The 25,570-nt window shown below is 40.7% G+C and overlaps 3 protein-coding genes across 4 annotated transcripts in view; 2 read left to right on the forward strand and 1 right to left on the reverse strand.

Moving 5' to 3' along the window:
- Positions 1-9,310, reverse strand: part of LOC102783086 (uncharacterized) — a 31,715-nt gene extending 22,405 nt beyond the window's left edge. Inside the window, exons 1-2 of one of the 2 annotated variants that reach the window (XR_004844192.2) lie at positions 8,612-9,310; positions 6,833-7,909 (exon numbers count right to left, since the gene is read on the reverse strand). Coding sequence is in view for 1 of the 2 variants with exons in the window: in XM_006807139.2 (XP_006807202.2) it covers positions 6,844-7,909; positions 8,612-8,836 (1,291 nt within the window). In the remaining variant the exon portion in view is untranslated. The remainder of the gene's footprint in view (positions 1-6,832; positions 7,910-8,611) is intronic. The other variant, XM_006807139.2, reaches the window with a different exon arrangement.
- A 7,157-nt stretch (positions 9,311-16,467) lies between these two features.
- On the forward strand, positions 16,468-18,646 carry LOC148100028 (uncharacterized). The gene is made up of 4 exons (XM_087849808.1): positions 16,468-16,592; positions 16,678-16,804; positions 17,633-17,801; positions 18,037-18,646. The coding sequence occupies exons 1-4, from the start codon at positions 16,479-16,481 to the stop codon at positions 18,221-18,223; spliced, it is 597 nt and encodes a 198-aa protein (XP_087705934.1). The 5' UTR covers positions 16,468-16,478; the 3' UTR covers positions 18,224-18,646.
- A 3,563-nt stretch (positions 18,647-22,209) lies between these two features.
- LOC118455581 (uncharacterized) lies at positions 22,210-25,359 on the forward strand. Its single transcript, XM_087849809.1, has 4 exons — positions 22,210-22,352; positions 22,439-22,565; positions 23,173-23,341; positions 23,659-25,359. The coding sequence occupies exons 1-4, from the start codon at positions 22,242-22,244 to the stop codon at positions 23,828-23,830; spliced, it is 579 nt and encodes a 192-aa protein (XP_087705935.1). The 5' UTR covers positions 22,210-22,241; the 3' UTR covers positions 23,831-25,359.
- The last annotated feature ends 211 nt before the right edge of the window (positions 25,360-25,570 follow it).

Consider the following 25,570-nt stretch of genomic DNA (forward strand, 5'->3'; position numbering starts at 1 on the left):
CTAGTTATGCTAAAATAACTTTTCTGTTGTCATTGTAAAGTCGATAGAACTCATTCCATCCACGTTTTGACCGATAAGACAAAAAACCACTGACAATGAGAATTGTGTCACGCTAAATCAATCATGTGGTTGGAACAACACATGTTTGGGCTGCTGCATCTGTGCCATTGAGCTTGCTAGGAGCATGGGCAAGATAAAAGACAAAATAACAACAAAAAATCTTAATGAAAATTTAACAACCCAATGGATGCAGCCCAAGGCTCATAAGACAAGGATCCTTATTTGCTGAAAAGAAGGGTCTAAGGAAGTCGGTAGTGTGGAGATATTTTACTACTTAAGGTCTGCCAAGAAATCAAAGCACCATACAAACTGTGTCAAAAACATGTTCCTAGAAAGGCAGGTAATACCAAAATAATTTTTTTCTATCTGAAGCATTGCCAACATGCTTTTTTTCTCATTTTCTGTTTTCTTTTTGGTGCGGCCACGAATAAATTTGAACATTGCACAGTTGATTGTTTAGCTGCAGAATGCAATCCATGCATAATTCCCAGAAATTTCCTCCCGCACCGTATGACATAAAAAAAATAACACAGCGATATCACAAATGCAACAGATTTTTTTTTCATGACTTATGTCATGAATAAAATATTGTGATGTAAACATGACTAAATGTGGAACATGCCAAGCACTGTCAATACTTTCTAGATGCACTGTGTATCCCTCAGAATAACAATGAATATTTACTGAAGCACAGCTCTTTTTCCCCCCTTTGAAATAGTGTAATAGGTGCTAAAAGCTCACTGTCCTACCGTATCATGGCATCTTCTACCCATGCAGTATGAACGAAAATAAAATCACTATCAGTGAATAGTTGCAAATAACATATCTTTAAATAGCATTAAAATATATGACTAACTTTAAACTTGAGTATATTTATACCCAATTACAGTTCATTCGGTGTCATTTGTTATGATAAAGTACTGTATCTGATATCATTTAATGTGTATATCTCTACAATTGACATACCTCAATTACAGTCCCAGTAGACAGCCTGAGGGCCACATTACATAGACACCACATACTGATACCAGCATAGCAGTGCTACTATAAAGGGTGAAAATTACATAGCACCTAGTCAATTATTTAGTGCACCAAGACTGGAGAGCAGAGAGCATATTGATGTTAATGACCTCAATTTGTAAAGGTGCTGGCCCTTGATGGAACCTGCTTAATGAAGATTTAGACTGGCTGTGTGTAAGTTTGCAACAAGAAGTGAAGAGCTTCAGTTAAGAATTTGTATTATCCAACTGCTATAGTCCAAAGGCATGGAGTAGACAGAAAGGAGACAGCACAAAGGAAGCAGAAGCAGAATGAATGAGCAGTAGAAGAGATAGATGATGTTAAAGAATAAGAGGATAAGAACGTTGCAGGTTTCGTGAACGTTTCATGAACCAATCAAAGAAGCAAAAGTAGAATGAATAATAATTCTTTTATAAAATAACTAATGAATTATTTCTACTAATACTAAATAAGTCCAAACATATCCAATTTGTAGTGCAGCAACAACACTTGGATGTCACAAGGAGCTAAAACTCTGCATGTTCTTCTATCATACCACAGATACCTGAGGTAGAATGGGCAGCAAGTGCAGGTGCAGCCAACAGTCTGTAGTGACTGAAATATTTGTAAAGAATTATTTAGTTAGCATAGCATCGGTTATTAATTTATATATATATACGTATATATCAATGTATGTAGGTAACCAAAGTGAGGGTAATTAAAAAAAACGATTTATATGCTTTTAGAGATAAACACCTGAGCACTGGTAGTTTGAAGGCCCTGTTGTATCTTATTATTATTTACACAAATAAATATCTTATTTAAGGGCCTAAACATATTTGAAAGCTCATAAAAACTTACACACATCACAGGTGTGCTGAAAGCTTGTGTAGAACAAGATGCCTCTGCCCCACCGCTGTGTTTCGTGTATATGTATGAAAATGCTGGACTCTAAAGGCAACAGAAAGTCATTTTGGCACCATTTTTGTGACTTTTTTGGGATGAGGCCAGTTGCATATTTGGTCAGATGATACTTTGTTTGGCTTATTGAAGAGTGTGTTGTTGATTTCTTCACCATAGTGTGTATAATCCAGACTCATTCACTTTAAGCTTCAGCTTCCCTGCAACTCTTCCTGCAACAGCATTTCCCTCTGAATATCTACAAAGAGCATTTAACTTCATTTTAATGCCAAAAAACTCATTAAGTCTCGATTTGGAGCAAATTAAATCTTAATAAACTAAATCAGCCTTTCTGTTCCAGCCTCCTAAATTTAGTCTCCTGCAGCTAAAATTTCAGCTATGGTGACGTCCGTGTTCTTATTTAAACCATTTATAACCAGGTTTCATAGCATCCGACTCATTTTTCAGATCGATATATTTTTTTTAGGTCTATGCATCTTTTTGTTACTCGCTATTCTCTCTGAGAGCTAATAGACAGAAGACTTGTGAGGAGCTTGTGATTTTCTATACTGTAAATTCTACCAAAAGCATATGCTTTGTTCTCTTTCATAGTAGGATGTATGAAAAGTTGTGCAGCATCTCAGTTTACAGTACAGTACATCCAGCCACTATTGTTTCCTAGTAATAGCTGAGTCAGGCATCCTGTGTCCACCTAAGGTACAAAGCTATTTCCCATGGTCTCAGCTGTAATATAGAGCACTTCCACTCAGCACAGTAGAAATCATTACTGATGCTAGACTACCACAACACAGTATTTATACAGTCATGTTTCAGTAGGAAGGGTCATGTGCACTTTGTAATGTAGTGCTAAATACAAAGACCTAACTGCAACCTTTAATGTTGTCTTACAATGGCAAAGTGATAGTTAAGGTGCATCATACTTTTTAACTATTGTTTAAAATAACAGATTGAAAATACACAAATTAAATCAAGAACACATCATTTTGTTCTACTTATACTAAAGCTGAACTAGTATGTCCCACAGCAGCCATGAGCTTCATTACTGAAGGCAAGAAACAAGGATCTCCCGGGAATATGAGGATTTTTAAGACAGCATTTGCCATTCTTTATGTAAACGAGCCACTGCACCAGCAGAGCATGATAAGATTTGTCACTCCCCACTGTGTCACGTGTACGTTTGACAAATCACACTTTCCTTATTTATATAGCCGTCATGCATATTTTCGAATTAGTTATGTTCCCTCTTATTTTGAAAGGTCAGTCGCTGCTAAGCCCTGCCCATCACAACTTTTAATCCTGGCAGTGAGAACTGTATATAAAAAAAGATGTCTGTTTGAAACAGTTAATGCGATTGTTTAGTTCAACCTTGAGAAATAAAGCTGAAAGACTGTACTTAAGTCACATCTTGATTGTTTGATTTAAATTCTACTATGGTGATGTACAAAATTATAAAAACATGTGCCATTGTATTTCATATACTTGGTGGTATCTGAACTGTCTTCCCTGATTTAAAATGTGGCCAATTTCTGGTGTAAGATCGCCGTCTTCTGAACCTATTTTAAGACTGAGCCACTTCAGTATGGTTCTAACCACTTGCTCACTTGCCTCTGCAGTTCCCTCTGGTTCCCCTACTGTGTGTCAAAACCTAATTTCATTTTGGATGTAGGGAGGCAGGTTTGGGCTGGAGATAAACAAAGATTGTGTTATGGCCTAAAAATACATGATTTATTCATGAACTCTATGTTTTTTACAGCACCAGTGATATGCTGTAATATGAGGCAATATTCTTCTTCAGATGTTTTAGAATAAAACAGTCATAGTTCGTGTTGACAGTCTAGCCCAAGGACTCACAACATACAATCCTGTGAAATTAGAAGAATCATGAAAATGGTCTGGGTCGTACAGACATGTAAAAAAGTAATTTAGAGATTAGATAGAGCCAGTTGCTGCAGATCAAATGCATTTGATTAGTTGATCAACAAGTGTGACCCCCCTCTATCAAAGCAGAGTTTTCAAATCGTTTTGGCAGTTTGATCATCTGGAGTATTCAGGTGTGTGTTAATACTTTCCAGAAGAAGGTCAGACTGTAGTAGACTCATTAAACATCTCAGACCCTAAAGTCCTCAGATAGTATGTAAATGTTAAAGTTCGTGACAGTGCAATTAGAAAAAGACTGAGGAGAAAGCCTTTTCTCTCTAAAGAGAACATGGCAGCATGACAAAGGTTTGCAAAGTTGCATCTGAAGAAACCACAAGAGTATTCCTTTGGACAGACAACACTAGAGCATTGCGATTTGCTGGTGGGTCCTTGGGATCGTTGTTCTGTTGCATGTCCCAGCTTTGGCAAAGCTGTCAGACAGATGGCCTCATATGTGACTCTAGAATACAGAGCTGCTACTACAGAGGAGATCATGCTCCACTCATTGACTGCAGAAGAGCATTATGGAAAAGTTAAAGCTCACTGTGAAAGATTAAACTAGTCACTTCCTGCATTTTAAAACAAAATAAGAAACATTTGAATAAATTATTGTGAAAGTAAAAAAGTTTGTCATCTTTTCTGCATCTGCCTGTAGCCTCTCTCTTATCTACCATTTATGCTTTTTCGTCTCAGTCTGCAGCTCTCAACATCCTCAGCTCTGCTCTTCAGACCTTAAACCATCTGATTGTGGTGCTCTGCTCGAGTTTATTCTGCTTGCTCGGATTAGTCGTCCACTCTCTGGATACTCTGCTCAGTTCAGCAACAGTTCCCCCACTGCTCTGCACAGCCAACAACCATGGCTCAATATTCCATCTGCAACCCAAGTCCACGAGCCGCTACGTAATTATAACAGGTGGCTAATGCGGCTAATGAGTAACTGCTAATAGTTAAGGAGCTAATGTTAACATGTGCACCAGCCAGGTTAACATTTATAATAACTGTTTATAAATGAATGTTTTGAAAACATTTATTGACCACTAAAAATCATCCCAAAGTGTAGTTCAATATCATGAATGTTAAATACTTCAACTGTTAGTGAGGGGAGGAGCTGAACGCCCGTCTGTCTGCAGCGGTGCAGCTAGAAGATATCGATCGTTGCAAGTGAAAACTGTAATATTGTATGAATTGATAATTTAGTATCAATTAATATGTGAGTATCGATTTTTTGGACCACCCTAGTTGATGTGAGCTTGTTGTGCCGATATGCTGTTTTTCACATCCAAAGCCGACACTCAAAAACACAGAGAAACAACTAAACCAAAGAGTCACGAGGGAGGACTTTGGAATATTTAATGGAAGCCAAAATTAAGTCAAGCTTAAAAGCCAAGCCAATGCATTTCAAATCCGCTCAGCTGTTTCAAAGAATGTCATGAGTCCTTTTGCTGTCAAAAATTGAAGGGGCCTATGCACTGTGCATGTGGAAAAATTCCATGTGAGCGTTTCAGAAGAGCTGAGCAGCTGTCAGATGTGAGCTAATAAAAGTGAATGGGTACAAAGTCACACTTACCTGAGTCCCCGCATGAATACTACACTATATATACATGCATGTTAAGCTCTCTCTTTATTTGTTTCCATGCCTAAATACTGTCTACTCATCCTTCAGCTGTCACTGTGTGCGCATGTGCATCCAAACATGTATGTGCGACTATAATTGTAGGTCTAGCTCATAGGCCACGTCTAAACCTAGTATTTTGTTAAATTACAATGTGGACACTCTGCAATAATTTAACAGAAGTGCTTATTTTTCACTTGAAATTTTTTTGTGGTCATTTTTATTAAGATTTAATTTTTTATTGGCAGAGAATAAAATAAAACCTGTCTTCCAATTCATTGCGTGTGTGTGTGTGTGTGTGGTAGAAGTATCGGTTTTTGTACTCTGTATCGGTAAGTACTCAGATCCAAGTATCGGTATCGTATCGGTTTGAAAAAATTGGTATCGTTGCATCCCTAGTCAACTGAGTTATTGCTAATAAAAGTATTACATGTGCTTCTTTCTGTTTTTTAATTATATTAGCAACTAAAAGCTTGTTGTTATAAATACAAACTTCCCAGAGAACACTGGCAAATAAGCCTTAAGTTAATATTTTTTCATTTAACTTACATTCAAAGGCTCAACTTTTTAATATATGTAAAGATATACAAAAATGAATCTGAATCACAAATAATATAAATGAAAGGTGGAATATGGGAGTAGAAGCCTGGCTGAAAATTATTAAAATGGTCAAGTAAAAAAAAGCATTAGATCAAATAGACTAAGGTGTATTTACATAACAAATCTTCTATATGCCTATTAGGTTTTAACAATCTGAAGGAATACTTTAGAAAAATAATATACTGAGATGATAGCAAACAAATACTAAAGCATTGATATCAGCTATGTAGTTCCTTTATCTTGTTGCTTTAATAGGCACACCGCTGACATGGACTCCAAACAGTAAACAGTTTAATAATAATAATGGATTGCATTTATATAGCGCTTTTCGGGACCCCTCAAAGCGCTTTACAATTCCACTATTCTTTCACTCTCACATTCATACATTGGTGAAGGCAGCTACAGTTGTAGCCACAGCTGCCCTGGGGCAGACTGACAGAGGTGAGGCTGCCATATCGCGCCATCGGCCCCTTTATCCTCATTAAGTAAAGAAATGCAATAAATGTATATTGTTGAAAACATTCAAATGTTTGTATGCTTGTTGTGAATGTACGGCTCATGTAATTGATAAAAATATCTCTATTTGGTCATTATTAGTCCTTGCCTCCACCATTTTCTAGTTAGATAAAACAATATGTTAGTGCATCTCTCTATACATGTATAAGTGTTCATTTATGTGTCATAAAATGGGTTATGAATGAAAAAATACAAGATAAGAGTTACCATGTGCCTACCGTTGTACAGACTCTGGTGGTGGGGGGCCATCTCTTCACCCGCTGGTCTCCTGTGACTTCCATCCCTGCCAGGGGAGCCACTACTATACTTCCCCTTGCTGTGCTCCACCCCTGGGCTCTGATGATAGTGATAGTGGTGCCGTATAGACTCTGGACTTCCCACAATCACCCGCCCTTTTCTCAGGTGCTCAGGTGTGCCCATTGCTACCTGCTTGGCTTCAGGACTTCCAGCCCCTGCTGAGTTTACCTGCCGGTGTCGCTGACTCAGATCTGGGCTGGACTTAGCTGAGCCCTTGCCACTGCCTGGAGATGCCTGTCCTGACATCAGTAGCTGTTTCTGTGCTAGTAGGTCAGAGCTGCAGGGTTTGGAGTGGGAGCCACAAGGTAGCCTGGTAGGAGACTTGCTGTGTTTCTCTGGGCTGTGTCCTCGAAAGCTGTGAAGCTCTAGGTTGGTGAGGGACCCTCCACGGGGCCGGCAGGACTGGGGAAAGGTGTGGTACTCCGTGGTGGAGCTGCGCCTCCTCCCGCTGAATTCACAAACATCTCTCTTTTGTCCTGAAGAGCTGCATCTAGAGCCAGATCCAGGGCTTGAATTGGAGCCAAGAGGGGAGGGTTTATGGTGAGGGTTATCTGGGCTGTCTGTGCTCCCTGCGCTGGAGGTGCTGCTTCCATCGCCAACATCCCGCAACAGGCCTGGTGTAGGCATGCCACCGCCCAGCTGACACAGGCTACTTTGACTGTCAATGGAGCTCCTGCAGCCTGGGCCTCCCTGACCACCACCACTTCCCCCTGTGCTTCCAGCCACAACTGTGGCCCTCTCCTCTTCTAACATGAGGCACACCTCCTTAAGCTCCAGGTTCTCCCGGATCACCTCCATTTGCCGCTGCTCCAGCTCCTTAAGCTTCTGCAAATAGATAGCCACCTCCTTCCTCATCAGGCCAGCGCTGTAGCGACCCAATCGCTGCCATTCCCGCGACACCCGCTTCCCTTTCTGCCGGTCGTCATCCAGGAAGCAGCACAGGTCCCTCAGCTCCTGGTTGTCCTCCTGCAGTTTCTGGTTCACGTCCTGGTTTACACAGAGCACGCACACACACACACACACACACACACACACACACAGAAGCACATAGAGAGATTACATACTCATTCCTGCTATGAATGAAGCTTTGATGAAGATTACGTGTGTGTGTGTGTGTGTGTGTCTGTGTGTGTGTGTCTGTGTCTTTAGCTTCTGGACTATTAGGGAGGCAGGGCAGAATGATGGACAATTTTATCTATTCTTCAACATTTTATTGGTTAAAGGATAAAATGGTTTGTCAAGGACGCAACCAATAAGTAACCACTAATTAAACTGGAGCTTCAGTCAATGATAATTGGCAGTATTAGTCTACCAGCTCCACTAACTGATTTTTTAGTGCAGACAATTTAAATAAAAAAATGCATTACAAAACAGTTTCTCAGAAAACCTGTTCTAAGTTAATATGTTGTTTAGCACATAATAATAAACCATAAAACAGAAGTACAAGGTACAATTTTCCTTTTATTAATGTTTCCAAATTCCTGCATGGAGAAGCAACAGGTTTAATGCTTATTTAAAGCTAAATTTGACCTTAAATCTACCCCTGTAACCTGGCCATATTTCTTCTCATGCAGAGCCCACACTTGTTTCAGTCAGCAAGCTGTCTACACATAGTCTACACATTGGAAGAAACCCCACACGGGCCCTGGCACAGCCTGGCTCCCCTTCATCAGCACCACCCGACCTCACCTTCAAACTCCGTATCTCGTTCAGGTGTTGTTGGAGTCTCCGGTTCACCTCCCGCATCAGATTGCCGTGCTCCACGATGACGCCCCTTTTTTCTGCTTCTGCCCTCCGCAGCCGCCTCACCAGCTCCTCTTTACCCCACTTCAGCAGCTCCTCATCGGGTATTTTGGAGATGTCCTCTGCTGGTCTCTCTGCGCTTTTGGACTGCTGCTGTGCGCTTTTCTCCATCCCTTTAAACTCCGGTGAAGGTAGACCGGCAGGTAAAACAAAGTGTTGTGTCTGATGAATTTCAGAGCAACCAAATCGAAGCTTTCAAATGCACAACTCTGGTCCAAACGTAACTCGGGTTCCCCCCACCCACCCTTCTTATATCTGTGGAATCACATCGCTGTCATTGCGCCTCTTTCCCACGCCCATGCTGCAGCTCTGATATCCACCCGGTGCTCTGCTGCTATATCACTGTCGTTAGAGCGTCGTTCCGCATCCTGCTGCGTCTCTGGTTAAGCCCTTGGCCGGCTTGGCGGGGCGGTTTCTCTCCAGGTGCATGCCGACCGCTTTGCGCACTCCCGCTGCTGAGCGCGCACTACCTCTGTCCGACCGCCGGGGCGGAGGGCGGAAAAAAGGAGGATGACAAGAAGGGGGCTCCAAGGAGAGGTTGCAGGTGCATAGCCGAAGAGCCAGGATGATAAGGTGTGATAGTGTGGAGAGCAGGCTCGCCTCTCTCGTTCTACCATCACTCGCTTACTCGCTCTCTCCTTGTGCCTCTTGGTTTGTTACGCCATCTGCTGGAGTTAGATGTGAACAGTGCTGCACTCTGATTGTTCAAAGTGACAGGCTGCTTCTATTTTTAGGTTCGTTTATAATCAGGGCAGATAGCACTGATCATAGTTTGCTCTGATATTTATGGAAGCGTGACCTCTCTTCTTAAGGATTGCAATCACTAAAAGGGGAAGAGTCAATCCTCATTTCCAAAAAGTGTCACTGCCAGATTGTAAGCTAAAAATACAACTCCCAGGAGCATTTCCAGGATTTTTATAAATGAGATGATACCAAAACCGGTCAGGAGAGGGCCAAGGAAAATAGAAAAAATCTATATAAATAAATACAGTAAAAAGAACGCACACCCTCTTTCATTTCCAAGGTATTACATATCAGGAGATAATAAAACATAGTGTCATGTGTATTCATTAATCTAACCTCAGATGAATAACAAAACACGATATTTTACACAATGTCATTATTTATTTGACAAAAATTAAACTAAAATGCAGAAGCAGATGTATTTACGCATGATTACTGTGACACTATATCTATGAAGAAATACACTCATGTAGAGAGGTCTGGTATGTTTTAGGTGTTTTGTTTTTGCTTGAGGCCTCCCAGCTGAGACAGGTGAAAGTCTGACGTGGAACAGAAATAAAGATTAGATGTTTGATAGTGACAGATTGATGCTGTTTTGATTTATTATTATTAAGAAGAAGAAGAATGAAAGGCACTCATGGACAGGCATTTAAAAATCACAGTATGGATAAAATAAAAGTTGGAAACACTGTAGATATCACGTGACCATGGCTTTTTGAGGTTTTGGTGTATTTCACCCCAGTTTCAACAGATGGCTTACCGCCTGCTTCCAGGTTTGATTGAGAGAGTGTAGAAAAAACCTGATGACACTGCAAACTCTGACAGAGCTTAAGAGTCAGCAGCATCACTACGAGTTTAAGTGGCAACTACAACAATGCACTCAGACAATTTGTGGGAACTTTTTGACAGTGTAAACCACAAGACCCACAGTGCAACTGCTGATGGTGCTGTAGTGGACAAAAAATATCTCTAACTAATACATTTGTTCCAAGGGCACATGAGCCAATCATGTGTTGCCTTTACATTTTTGCAAAGAATACCTATGGATCTATGGATAACCATAAGGGTCACACTATGATTAAATATTTTTTGCATGTGGAGTAGTTATTCATTAAGAAAGGGAGCACTCTCCACCCAAAACAGTTGAAAAACTATTATTTTCATATAAAAATCTTTATATCCATTGCTACTCAATTTCCCCATATTCTTTTTCCATGAGCATGGTGTTCATTTACTACTTTCTATTGTTGACTAAACATCTTTCATAAAGATTATAGGTCTATACTTAGCCTATCCACAAAGCAGGTAAACTTTAAATCTACAAAATGTTTATCACAATAAACAAAGCAGAATTTTTTCTGTATACTTTATTATATGAATTGCTTTGCTGTGCATTGCATTTAATTACTAAGCAACTAAAACAGCCTCATGTAAACACAACAGGGGGAAAACTGAAACAAACTTCAGTCACAGCTATCACAGTTATCTTTAACAGTCTGAAAGTTTTTCCTCCTTTGTTGTTTGGAGATTTCCCTCAAGCATGTGTTGATTTTAATTATTGATGCTTTGGCATAATAGCAAAAGCAAAAGTGACAAGTAAGTATCGCTGTGGTCACAGGTGTCAGATCCAGTACAGCTGCTTTGAACATTTCAGTGTTCCATGAAGACTGGAAAAGTTTGTATCTTAATAAGGGCAGCATTTTCAGTGAAAGATTATTTCTTAATTTTAGTTTAATTAAACAAAACACAACCAGAGACTTACTGAACAATCTCTTTTGGGCCCAACAAAGTAGAGATGCTTGGTCATAATGCATAGCATCACATATAGTTAAAACCAAACAGCGTATCAGCACAAACAGCTCATACTAACTGTCAAACATGATGATGAAAAGATGATGATGGTTTGACTTATATTACAACCTCTGGCCACCTTCCACTCACTGACCACAATGTGGACCGACGTGTTCTAGAGTCACATGTGAGGCCATCTGTCTGACAGCTAAAGGTTAGGTCAAAGGTGGGCCAGTGATCCCAAGCACAGCAGCAAATCAGCAGCAGAAGAGCTGAAAAAGAAAAGAATCAAATTGTTATAATGGCCCAGTCAAAGTTCAGAGCGTGAATGAAATGCTGTGGCAGGTCCTAAAGAGAGTTGTACATAAACAAACCCTGGCGGACCTCAATGATTTGTGGCCTCCAATGAGAAGAGGAGGCCACAATTCCTCCATAATAATGTGAAAGATATGTATGAGAAGTCATACTGAAAAGCTCACTTCAAGTTATTTCAAGTTATGTTTCCCGTGTTGTGAGTGTCAGAGAGAGAGACTGGTCTCGTGTGTGGATTGTTTGAAGAGGAACGAGTGCTTTTACCCTCCGCTGGAGGATCCAAGGGGCAGCTTCAGCCTTCGTCTGTCTCTGCTGGATGGTCCATGGTACCCCTTCTGCCTCTGCTGGAGGGTCCAAGGGGCCCGTCCAGCCTTCGTCTGCCTCTGCTGAAGGGTCAGAGGGCCCCTTCCGGCCGTCGTCGCCTGTGTGCCACCACCTGCGGCTTTCACAACATCGCCTGCAGCTGCTTCATCTGGTCCTTTCTCGTCTGGTCCTACCTCTTCTGGTCCTGCAGTTGCTACGCCGCCATCTGATCTATGTCCAGGGCCTCAACTTCATCGGCCACTGTCCAGGCCACAGGCTGGACGTCATCGCCATCGTGGGCGGCCTCTGGACCTGCTCAGTCGCCACCACTGCCTCCCGCTGCCTCCCGCGTGGCCGGCCTTCGGAGCTGCTCAGTCGCCGCTGCTGCCTTCTGCGCGGTTGGCCCCTTGAACTGTTCTGGTTTGGACCGCTGTGCTGCTGGCCTCCTGGTCGGCCTCCTGAGTTGTTTCCACGTGGCCACTGCCTTCCACGTGGTCGGCCTCCTGAACATTTTCTCTCAGGGCTCCTGTGCTGCCGTCCTCCAGGTCGGCCACCTGAACTGTGTTTCGAACGGTTCCAGTGTCATTGATGGACCTGCGGTCCTGTGCCTTTTGTGAACATTTTGTTTTGGACATGAGGGCTGAGGCCAAAAACCACAAGAACAACATTTAAAAAAAAAAAAAAAACAGAAAAAAACGTACCTTAGAAACATGCCTGGTTACAGGAGACGGCAGCAAAGCAGATGCTGCGACATCTGCATGTTGCAGATGCCAACAGACTAAATAAACTGATCCGCAAGGCCATTAATGTCGTGGGGATGGAGCTGGACTCCGTTGGGGTGGTGTCCATGAGGCGGATGTTGTCCAAGATAAAGAAAATGCTGGATAATAACTCCCACCTACTCCATGACATGCTGGCTAGTCACAGGAGCATGTTCAGAGACTGAGATTCCCAAAAAGCACCACTGAACAACACAGGAAATCATTCCTGCCTGTGGCCATCTCCCTGTACAACTCCTCCATCTAATACACTGTAAACACTACAATAGATTCACCCTTTTGCACACGCTCCTTTCTACTTTTCTGTAATATTCCTGTCGATATTCTTGATATTTATTTATAATCACCTCTGTTAATATATGCATATGCAGCATGCGATTGCATGCCAACTCAGTTTTTTGAATTTTATTTTAATAAAAATGTATAAACAAGATAAATCTGACAAAACTTAAAACTTTTTTAAGCTTTTTTTTAAGGAAGCTCAGATGTGTGAAGCAAGGTGTTTGAGTCAGTGAGAGGCGGTTAATGAACAAACTGCTGTCCATCATGAACCAACCCATCACATCCACTCCACTCCACACTCCTTCTCCCTCAGACTAATTGACTATGTGCACGTTAGCATATGCTACTTCCAGTGCGGAAACTCCTGTGGGGAGCTTTGTTTCCGGTGTCCTATTTGCGCCCTGTTTACGGTCCAAAACAAGTTAAGCAAATGAATGAATCAAGCGGCAATTTACATTTCTATAGATGTCTCGGGCATTTACCCAATATATCTGTAAATGATGTTCATCGACTTGTCGATATTTTTCCCCGCGCCTCAGAGCAAAAGAGAAAAGGGATTCAAATGTTATATTTCTCAGCTGTCCCTCGTTTATCGCGGGTGTTATGTTCTAAAAAATGGTAAATGGTAAATGGCCTGTATTTATATAGCGCCTTACTAGTCCCTGAGGACCCCAAAGCGCTTTACATATCCAGTCATCCACCCATTCACACACACATTCACACACTGGTGATGGTAAGCTACATTGTAGCCACAGCCACCCTGGGGCGCACTGACAGAGGCGAGGCTGCCAGACACTGGCGCCACCAGGCCCTCTGACCACCACCAGTAGTAACCAGCGATAGGTGAAATCAAGTAGCCAATTTTATTTTTTGACGGTGCAAAACGTTTCATGGACATCGTGGAGATACAGTACTGCACTTCAGAGTCACACTGCTAACGATTGATGCAGTGATTCTGTACTGTACAGGAGAGACGTCACGGAGGAGATCGTCTGCAGCGATCAGGACGCAGGACACAATGTGATGTAAAAAAAAAAGCATGCAAACTTGCACTAAAAAATCTGCGAAACAGCGAGTTGAAAGGTGAACCGTGTTATAGCGAGGGACCGCTGTAATTTTGAAGGTAAGTCACAACATACCCTTCGTAAATACTAATGTATAGAAACCCTTACCAGCAATCATTCATTTTTTGTGTGGCTTTGTTCACGGTTTGTTAACATGCTGTGTAGGTGTGTACTTGACTAGCTGATATCAACATAACGGGGAAACATCTGGTTTGACTATTGTTCACCTGTAGTTTGAATGCTGAACATTTGCCTGTTTAAATCATAAGACCAGTCACTATACAGAGATGTGCTTCTGGATGTGGACGATGTGTCTTCTGCTGCAGTAATGCAGTTCTCTTGTGTCGAGTGATGTAAACAACTGATCATTTAAACTCTTTAAACGTCAAAATTGATCATTAGATTTTTTATGACACAACAGTGGTGAGTGTTCCCACCTTCTGCTCTTTGTAACTTAACGCGATCTTTCCGTTTTCGAGTTTTGGACATCAATTTTGGAGTATATCTTCGCAGTAGCGATTGACCGCAAAGTAAAGCAACCGGAAATGTACAACCCCACATCCGGTCTCAAACCAGGAAGTTAGCATTTTCTCGTGCACAGGGTCAATTGAACCTCACAGCCATAAAGAAAGTTTCAGAAAATCGTTCCTACCATACTCTATTAAGCTGTATAACAACTCTTAATTCTATGATAGGTGATTTATAATGTACATATTTATTTATTAATGCAATTTGCACTTCTCTTCTCTCTTACACAGATTCACAATGTTTCATAAGACATCTTTCATAAGACTGTGTGTGTCACACAGTCACACACGCACACACACACCCACACACACCCACACACACACACATAGTGATGACCTATGTAAACACGGTTTAATTTGTGCACAAACCTGTTTAACCACTTTCTGAAACTGCAAGGACACAGGAATTTTAAACTCAGTAAGTTTCTGTGAAGCATTAAATTTTCTGCTCAGGTTACAGTAATGATAAGTATCTAAAAGCAACATTTCAAATATGAGCCAGCTGAGACAGGCCAGCATTACATATCTGTGATGGTGAAATGTGAATCTCCAGTTTTAGTTGACAGTTTGAAAAGTAACTTATGATCAGTGGAGGGACAATCAGGTGTAAGGATCGCATCAGGAGCAAAATATGTCAGGGATGAGCTCTAAGTCTTAAGTTCAAGGATCTATAAGGTCCTAGACGGAAAAACTAAAATAAGTCTCACTAGCTGTGCTGCTAGCATGGCTATAAAGAAAAGCTTTACTGTGGGAAAAGAAAATAAAAATAAATAAATTATCAAATGTGACTGCCTGTCCACTCAAAAGCATGTTTGCACTATAGACATGTACAGTAAAATTTTATCTAAGTCTGCAGAGCACACAACAACCTATTCATAATTAGAAAAGAATATTTAAAAGTACACAAACTACTTAAAAGTTTAAAAGTGTTGCCCATCACACTCCAAACAAATGGGAAAAGGGTTTCTTATGTTCAATGTTCATACAAGGTCTTAAATAATCAGGCCCCATCTTATCTTAATGACCTTGTAGTACCATATCACCCTATTAGAGCACTTCGCTCCCGCTCTGCAGGCCTACTTGTTGTTCCTAGAGTATTTAAAAGTAGAATGGGAGGCAGAGCCTTCAGTTTTCAGGCCCCTCTTCTGTGGAACCAGCTTCCAGTTTGGATTCGGGAGACAGACACTATCTCTACTTTTAAGATTAGGCTTAAAACTTTCCTTTTTGCTAAAGCATATAGTTAGGGCTGGACCAGGTGACCCTGAATCCTCCCTTAGTTATGCTGCAATAGACGTAGGCTGCCGGGGGATTCCCATGATGCATTGAGTTTTTCCTTTCCAGTCACCTTTCTCACTCACTATGTATTAACAGACCTCTCTGTATTGAATCATACCTGTTATTAATCTCTGTCTCTCTTCCACAGCATGTCTTTTATCCTGTCTTCCTTCTCTCACCCCAACCGGTCGCAGCAGATGGCCGCCCCTCCCTGAGCCTGGTTCTGCCGGAGGTTTCTTCCTGTTAAAAGGGAGTTTTTCCTTCCCACTGTCGCCAAAGTGCTTGCTCATAGGGGGTCATATGATTGTTGGGCTTTTCTCTGTATCTATGAAGCGCCTTGAGGCGACATTTGTTGTGATTTGGCGCTATATAAATAAAATTGAATTGAATTGAATTGAATGGAAGCTGATAAAATGAAAGAAGACAAAAATATCACACACTTCTGTATGTCTCTTGGCCTTGAATTTGTTTTGTCACAAAACGTTTTCAGAGACAGCTTGTCTGTTTTGTGTTTCTTTTTCCAGAGACCAGATAAACTGCCTGATCTGCCTTGCAGCACAGCTATGTGGGCGTGTCTGATATAATCTGGTGCACTAGGGCATCACTTTGATGTACTTTTAAGTTGCAGTATTGTCTGTGGAGCTGGAGTTGCACTTCCTCAGAAGACTCAGTGAAGATGGCACAGGTGGTTTTTGCACTCTTAGCTGTGTTCCTGGTGTCACTCTGCACCGGACAGGACTTTTGCCCAAAGGAAAAATGTCCTCAGTACAAAGTGGTTGAGACGCACCAGGTAGGCTTTGGAACAGTTCACAAATACTATTGGTGTGTTCTTATTTCTAGTCGATAAGTATAGTTTTTGCTTCTGTTGTGTGCAGGACTTTGAGGTGCGCTTATATGGTGCTACCGACTGGATTACCACAAAGCTCGACAGCACTGGAGTCAGGGATTATCTAGCTGCAAATTCACGCCTGAAGACCTACGTCAAGAGACAGGCTGAAGCAGGTACATGAGGCACTGAAATATCACTCGAGTATGTAATTTAGTTTGCTATGGCAGTAGCTAAACTAAACATGGACCTGTATAAATAAGTAATATGTTGATCTAAGATCTAAGATGGTGTGCAGAACTTCTAAATTAGTTGAGAAATGTAAGATTAAAATCAACATAACAACAACTAGAATCTGATACCTTGTATTCCTTTAGTCTTGTGTTACCCGGTTTCATATTCAAGTTGCCATATTAGAACCTCAGCTGTTGTGGAGGGAAATATTTTAAGAGAGTAGGATATTTGATAAATGTAATCATTCATTAACTGAAATAAACCCTGGTTCCTAACCAGTACTTGAGAAACAAAATCCTCTTTAAAGAGTTCCCACAATAACTTGCATCATATTAAACTGTTACAGGTAAGGAGCAGTTCATTTTCTATTTTTTATTATGTTCTATGGGGTTCTTTGGCAAAAATTAAGATTTCACATCATATCTTAAGAAATATATCACAAATTGAATTTTGACTCTTCAAGATTTTTTTTTTGTCTTAAAAAACAGATTTAGTCCTTAGGCTTCCCACTTATTGGGGTGGCTTTAGCTCTGGTGGTAGAGCAGGTCGCCTACTAATTGGAAGGTTGGTGGTTTGATCCCCATCTGCTACAGTCTGCATGCTCTCCAGGTGCATCAGTGTATGAATGTGTGTGAAAGTTAGATAGAAAACGTGCTGGATGAATGAGGCCTAGTTGTGTAAAGTGTTTTGAGTGCTCAGAGTAGAGAAGCACTATATAAGAACCAGTCCATTTACCACTTTGAGTTCTGTACAATGTTTGTTTCTTTCAGGTTTTGAGATTCCTGATGATTGCTGGCCAGTACTGGTCACTGTTACTGAAGGTGAAGGTGATCCTAAAATGTCGGTGTCGTGGTTTGTTTCTTCTGGTGGCAAAAAGGCAGAAATATATGATCCATTAGTCAAACTAGAAACTAAACCTGAAGCCACTGTCTATGTAAGGTGAGCAGTGTGTCCATTTATCTTTTAAATCACTTTGATTTCTTCAGTAGATCCAAAGTTTTTCATTTTGCAGTTGTATTGTAGAATATAACTGCAAATTTGTGCAAAATTGTGAAGTTCTAAATGAACAAAATCAGTCATTATGACAGAAAAGTGAATTTAAAGAGAGCAGCTAACACACAGGTCTAAATCTCACAGGGAAAGATGACTCAATTTTGCTTTTCTTTGTTTTAAGGGTTTTCAGTGGTGCTCCAAGCACTGAGACTGGCCAGAAAAACACAAAGATTCTTCGTGAGGCCTTGGCTAAGACCGGGAAAACCTTTGATCCCAACACTCATGTTGCAGCTACCTATGAATCCTATTTTTCTTTTACTCACCACAATGAAATCTGGATCAGTGCTGCCTCACAACAACAGAACTAAATAAATGCTCTTGTCAGGTTGCAGACCTTTTGCATTGGTTGCTGCTAGAATGAACAGATATAATGTGTGCACAAAGGAACAGGGAAGAGAGAAACTCAACAGAACTAAGCAAACTGATTTCTGGAATGTTGTGGTTTAGTTTAGTTCCTGGAACTGAAAACATAGTAACAGTTTGTTCTACTTTTACTTTTAATTTATTCTCTTTCATCTGTGAATAGAAAGTAATGCTTTCAGATCACCCCTAAAGTCCAGGAGGACTTAGCTCACAAAAAAATTGTTTGCTGGTTGATTGTTTAGAACAACCTTGATAACTTTTAGACTCTAACATGACATTTTATGTCTATTTCTGGAGTAATCATATATATTGAAGAGTTTATTTTTAACCATCTTATTCTTAAAATTTGAAAGTGCATTGTCCCTAAGAGATACAAAATTGTTTTGACTTTTTTCTAAATTCCTGTTATTTCTTACTGGGTAATTTATATTCTGCAATAAAACAGCATTTTGTGAGCATTTTGCATTTTGTTACTGTGAAATTTTTTATAACTACACCTCCTATAAAAGTCCCTTCCCCACCTATACCTCACCTATACCCCACCTATCACTTTTATGAGCAAGTTCATAGGCAAATTAGAAGATTCCACTCAGAAGTCTGCTGGACCAGAACGGGTGAATTCCCGTGCCCTCAATTCAATTTTCAATTCAATTCAATTCAATTCAATTTTATTTATATAGCGCCAAATCACAACAAAAGTCACCTCAAGGCGCTTCATAGATACAGAGAAAAACCCAACAATCATATGACCCCCTATGAGCAAGCACTTTGGCGACAGTGGGAAGGAAAAACTCCCTTTTAACAGGAAGAAACCTCCGGCAGAACCAGGCTCAGGGAGGGGCGGGGCCATCTGCTGCGACCGGTTGGGGTGAGAGAAGGAAGACGGGATAAAAGACATGCTGTGGAAGAGAGACAGAGGTTAATAACAGATATGATTCAATGCAGAGAGGTCTATTAATACATAGTGAGTGAGAAAGGTGACTGGAAAGGAAAAACTCAATGCATCATGGGAATCCCCCGGCAGCCTACGTCTATTGCAGCATAACTAAGGGAGGATTCAGGGTCACCTGGTCCAGCCCTAACTATATGCTTTAGCAAAAAGGAAAGTTTTAAGCCTAATCTTAAAAGTAGAGATAGTGTCTGTCTCCCGAATCCAAACTGGAAGCTGGTTCCACAGAAGAGGGGCCTGAAAACTGAAGGCTCTGCCTCCCATTCTACTCAAGGCCTGCTCCCCCCAGCTTTGTGAAGACTTTTATGAACCGATGAGTCTGAGTCTGCAGAGGGTCATTCCTTGTTCTTGTACCAAAGACGCCACGTCCCAGTGGCCCCCAGGATTACAGACCTTTAGCACAGGCTTCCCATGTCATGAAGACACTGGAAAAACTCATTGTTGACCAGCTCCAACCTATGTTCAGGTCACATTAGGTTCCCCTTCATTTTGCTCACCAGGCCCCTCTTGGAGCTTGGGACGCCATCTGTTCAATTGCCCATCTGGACCAGCCAGTGAGCACTGTGAAGGTCAGGCTTTTTGACATTTAATACCATCAGGCCGATCCTCCTCCGTGATAAGCTGACAGCGATGCAGGTGGATGCCTCTCTTGTATCCTGGATTGGTGATTAGCTGACAAGAAGACCACAGTCTGTGCATCTCCAACACCGAGTGTCTGACAAGGTGATCAGCAACACAGGGGAACCCCAAGGGACCATCCTGTCCCCCTTTCCTTTCACCCTCTACACCACAGACTTCAGCCACTGCACAAAGACCTACCATCTTCAGAAGTTTTCTGATAACTATGGTTGGACACGACGAGTGATGAGGCTCAACATTACAAAAACCAAAAAAGTATTTGTGGACTTTTGAATTGAGTGAGAACCAGGAAACCTATGACCCCTGTTTCAATCCAAAGGGGTCAATGCGGACATTGTGGAGGACTATAAATACCTTGAAATACACAGAGACAATAAACTGGACTGGGGTAAAAACACCACTGCACTCTACAGAAAGGGCCACGGTCGTCTCTATTTTCTGAGGCAGCTGAGTTCTTTTAACATCTGTCGGACAATGCTCAGGATTTTCTATGAGTCTGTTGTGGACAGCAGTGTTGGTCAAGTTACTTGAAAAAAGTAATTACTACCTAACTACTAATTACTTCTCCAAGAATGTAATCCCGTTACTTTACTGATTGCTTATTTTCAAAAGTAATTAGTTACTTTATTTCTTAGTTACTTTAAAAAACATGTTTCACAACTTCAATACGTTATAAACTGATAGACCTTTCAGCCCAGTTCTATTTTTTTTCTGCATAATCCATCACATAAAATTGAATCAAATGAAAAAGTCTCTTTTTAAAAATTGTTTTATTAGTTTTAATCTTTTGACTTTATGCACATTGCATTAAGCAAAAATTTAATTACATGCAACAGTCTTTGACTTGAAGAAATGTGTTTAACATTTAAATCTATTTTCTGCATATTTCAGCATATAAAACTGCAATAAATAAATAAAATTAAAGATTCAGCGGTTTCACATTCCCGTGGCAGCGTGCTAGGTGTTCGCTCAGATTTGAAGTTTTTTCGCTGTAGAAAGAAGTTTTCTTCCCACGCAGAGTGTACAGCGCACACTGTACAACAGAAGAGCCACCTGCACGGGACAAGACTCAGCTGTCCATCTGCATCTAAAGGATAAAGGACACTCTTTCGAGGATGCCAATGTTCACATTTTGGACAGAGAAGACAAGGTTTGAAAGAGGAGTGAAAAAAGCCATCTATGTCCAGTGTGAACGACCATCTTTGAACAGAGGCAGTGGTTTACGACACCAACTGTCTGCCATCTATAATCCAGTTCTGAGATCCCTTACCAGACGCCTTAACGCCCACTCACATCCTGAGCCATCTGACCTCAGGAAATCACATGATAGGGGCTAGGTTTCACAATGAGCTCATCCGAAACCTTGGCTGATAGTGACCTACACCCGTTTTCACACCTTGGCTTGTGTGATTAGGTAAAGGATCATTAGGGGTCCATTGTCCCCCTTGGGGGGACACTCCCACAGGGCTTACATCTTGGACTCTCCACCATTTGACCCTAGAACTGAAGAAGCTTCTCGGATGAGAAGTGAAACGTCTTCAAGCAACTGAAAGAAGTTCAGACGCTTTTCTTTCTAAACTCCTTAGACTACGATGACCTGGATGATTGAGAACCTTCACAGACACAGCCCGCACTAATGTTTTTGTCGCTTTTAACGTAATGAAACTGGAAGTAATGTCAGTACTTCCATGCTTTAAACGCTGCATGGCCGTACCCTCTCCTGCACTATTATCCATTGTTGAGCTACACACATCCCACACTGTAAGTATGCACAAATGACTTAATTCTGCAACATAATAAAATATAAAGCAACATATAACTGAGCATTTGCTTTAACTTGCTGAATGTTTGTCTGCTGGCAACAGAATGCTTACACAAACAAACCCAGGATAGTAAGTGAAGCAATGTTACTTTGACAATAGCAAATCATAGCTAATACATATATAGAGAGAATAATGTGCATAATGTGCATAAAGTCAATACTTCTGGACACTTGTCACAGGTGGCCAGTGCCATCCTCTATTCTCTTGCATGTTGCATGCTGGGGCAGCAGGTTGAGGGTCGCAGATCCAACAGATTCAATAAACTGATCCGCATGGCCAGTAATGGTGTGGGGATTGAGCTGGACTGGCTTAAGGTGGTGTTAGTGAGACGGATGTTGTCCAAGATAAGGACAATCACTCCCACACACGCCATGACATGGTGGCCAGTCAGAGGAGCACGTTCACCGTAATGCATGTAAAAAGACAAACTGGCCTGTCTTGCAGGTTGAAGAACTATGTGGGTGTGCCGCATAACATTAGACGTGACACTGTGATTATCTTATTAAACAGGAGGACTTAGTCCAGAGCTCAGTTCATTAAGAGTCTGTGATCATGGCACAGGTAATGTTTGCACTCTTCGCACTTTTTCTGGTTTCAGTCTGCACAGGACAGGACTTTTGTGTGGGAAAGTGTCCCCACTACAAAGTACTCGAGGCCTACCCGGTAAGTTTTTGGAACAATTCAGATACAGAATTTGTGTCATCTTCTTTATAATGGTTCTTTAACATTTGTGCTTCTTTTGCGTGCAGGACTTTGAGGTGCGCTTATATGACGCTTCCACCTGGATTACTACCAAGATTGACAGCTCCCGGTCCAGTGATGTCCTCGCTGCAAATTCACGGCTGAAGGATTATGCCAAGAAGCAAACTGAAGCAGGTATACGAGGAACTGAAAGTGCAAGTGTGTGGTGTAGTTTGTTTTGTAATGTTGATGTATTTTGTCTCTTTTCAAACACAGTAATCCGAGAGATTACTTGTTTCAAACCATAGCTATACAAATCAAATTAATTCACTAGTTACTGACTGATGCGTAGGTTTACAAAAACTAAAACTGATTATTTCCTGGTACCACTTGTAAGTACGTGGTAAGCAAAGTAAAGGAAGACAAGGTCTTATTATATATATATATATATATATATATATAAGTATATAAAACAGGTACAACTGGTTCTCCATAAGAAGAGTTGTTTGATTTTTATTCAAAACTGAAAGAAAGAAGAAAAAGGGGAGCTCAAATCTAAAATTTGTAACTTAAACACATTTGTACTGTTTTATTGCCCATATTAAAGAAATACTTGATATAGCATGGAGTCATTTTTCTTATTAAAAAATGTATTGAATTTGAAAAAAATATTTAAAGACTATCAAAATTTCATAAAGCGCTGACTTATTTCAGAAATGTTTTAGCTCGGAATTTCTGCAGCCCCACACATTTTCAGTAAAATGCTCCTTCAAGCATGTTTTTCTTTCTTTTTCTCTTCCAGGTTTTGAGATCTCTAGTGACACTTGGCCTGCACTGGTCAAGGTCACAGATGGTAAAGGTGATCCTGAATTTTCCTTGTCCTGGTTTATTCCTCCTGGTACCACAACACCTGAAAATTCTGATCCTTTGGTCCAACTGGAAAGTAAACCTGAAGCCACCGTGTATGTAAGGTGAGAAACAAGTCCATTTATCTAGTTTTTCCCCAGAAAACCAAGAAAGACTTTAATTCAGCAGTTATTTTGTAAATCTGTAAACATGTTACCACCTAACAAATACTAAAAAGGGAGGAACATTAATTTTGGACTAAGCTTCACCAGATTCCAGTTTGGGGGTCAGAAAGAGAATTAACTATTAAAATTACTTACAGAATAAACTTGCAATGATAGCAAGTTTTTAAAAGCATTAAAAGGAGGGCAAAGCCTAAATCTCCTTAGTCTTTGGCCAACCTGAAAGATATCTAGAATTCTGCTTTGTTGTCTGCTCTAAGGGTTTTCGGTGGCGCTCCAAGCATCCAGAGTGGCCAAGAAAATGCAAAGAAGCTTCGTGAGGCCCTGATTACAGCTGGGAAAACCTTTGATCATGACACGTACAATGGAGCTGGATATGAATCATATTTCTCTCTTACGCACCACAATGAAATTTGGATCTACGCTGCCTGACAACAGCAGACATTGTGAGCTGAACAAAATCTTTTCATCATGTAATCAAAGTGGGTTTTTCCATAGACATCATTTACTTTTTCACTTGCAGTAAAAAATCATACACTGTATTTTTTGGGGAGCATCCATAGATTTTGTGTTCTACACATCTCCACAAAGGTTTACTTTTTTAAGTGTGTGTTTTGTGTCTTTTTCTATTTCTTTATTTCTTTACTGTTTGCAAAAGCCCTTGTTTTTAATTTCATGCATTGGTAGTATGTTCCTTACATGAGTCAGCCCTGGAGGAACTTTCATGCAGGTCTCCAATTACACAGAAATGCAGTTAGACTTGTTTGTGCAAAAGCTGAACATACTTCCAGGGTCATTGTTTCTGGGCTACGTCCTGACATACTGGTTTATCTGCACGTAAATAAAGATTGCTCGCAAATGATAACGCATGTTACACTTGACTACCTGTCATGATCCGGAGTCTGCGGCTCCGTGTTTATGTTATTATTATCCTGTGGTTTTGGTTATTTTGGGGTTCTTGTACATTCCCTGTTCACGTTTCATGTTCCTATGTTCTGTGTTCCCCAGTCTGTGTGAAGTCTGTGTGTTGTATCATTGCGTGTATGTGTTTCTTGTTTTATTGTGAAGGTCTGCGTCTTATGTGAGTGTTTTCAGTTTGCCTCCCTTGTCTCGTCACGTTAATCACTCCCAGCTGTGTTCCCCACCTGTGTGTAATCTCCCTGTGTTCTCTGAGTGTATTTTAGTCGTGTCTTCTGTCTTAGTAGTTGCTGGTTCGTCTGTGTTATTCCCCTCCGTTATTCCGTGTTTGTTCCTCCATCTTCCTGGTGATTCTCCCTGCAAGGTACCCTCGTTCGTGTTCTGGCTTTGTGTTAAATTTTAGTTTTCCCAGTTTAGAGTATTGTCTGTTCTGTTCCTCACCCCCCTTCCTGTTGTGCTGTATTTCACCTTTTGTTGATAAAGCTCACTCACTACTTAGCAGTCCGCATCTTGGGTCCTTATCTCCATTCCACACGTCTGCGTGTAGGCGTGACACCTTTAGAAACTAAAAGATCATCCCATTCATTCCCATTCTCCCAAAGGAATTACTAATGTAAAAATAAAAACGTGGTTTTATTTATATATGTTTATATATAAATATATACGGTGGCCCCTAGAGACAAAGCACGTACAAACTCCAAAAAGCACGTACAAATTCCAAAGCATGTACAAACTCCAAAACACATTTCTAGCATTAACTGAACTTCCAAAACAGAGCAACCCTAGGTCACTTAAATTACACAACTGAAAGCATATGTGTATTGTTTGTGTATTTACACACAAGCACTCATATATATTAAAATAATTTTAAAAAAAGTTCATTTACCTGTTACTACCACACACCAAATCCCGTCGTTGGTACTTCCTGGCTTGTGTAACCACTAGGTAACAAAAAGCTCAACACTGCCCCTGTTTTGTACGTGTTTTGGAGTTCGTGCATTTTTCGTCTCTAGGGGCCACCGTAAGTATACTTTTATTTATTCACTCCACATAAAATGTAATAAATAAATCATATAATACAAAAACCAACTATTTACATTTCAACTTTTAACTATTTAAATTTTCAGCTTTTTCCTTTTAAACAAATTTAAAGTGAAACAACACAAAACACTGCAAACCACAACACAATTAAATATAAACATGAAAAAATATGAAAACAAAAAGAAGATGCACATTCTCTGTCATATGGGCCTG

The sequence above is a fragment of the Neolamprologus brichardi genome, chromosome 13 (assembly GCF_056152115.1).
Source record: "Neolamprologus brichardi isolate AB-2024 chromosome 13, ASM5615211v1, whole genome shotgun sequence".
Classification (NCBI taxonomy): Eukaryota; Metazoa; Chordata; class Actinopteri; order Cichliformes; family Cichlidae; genus Neolamprologus; species Neolamprologus brichardi.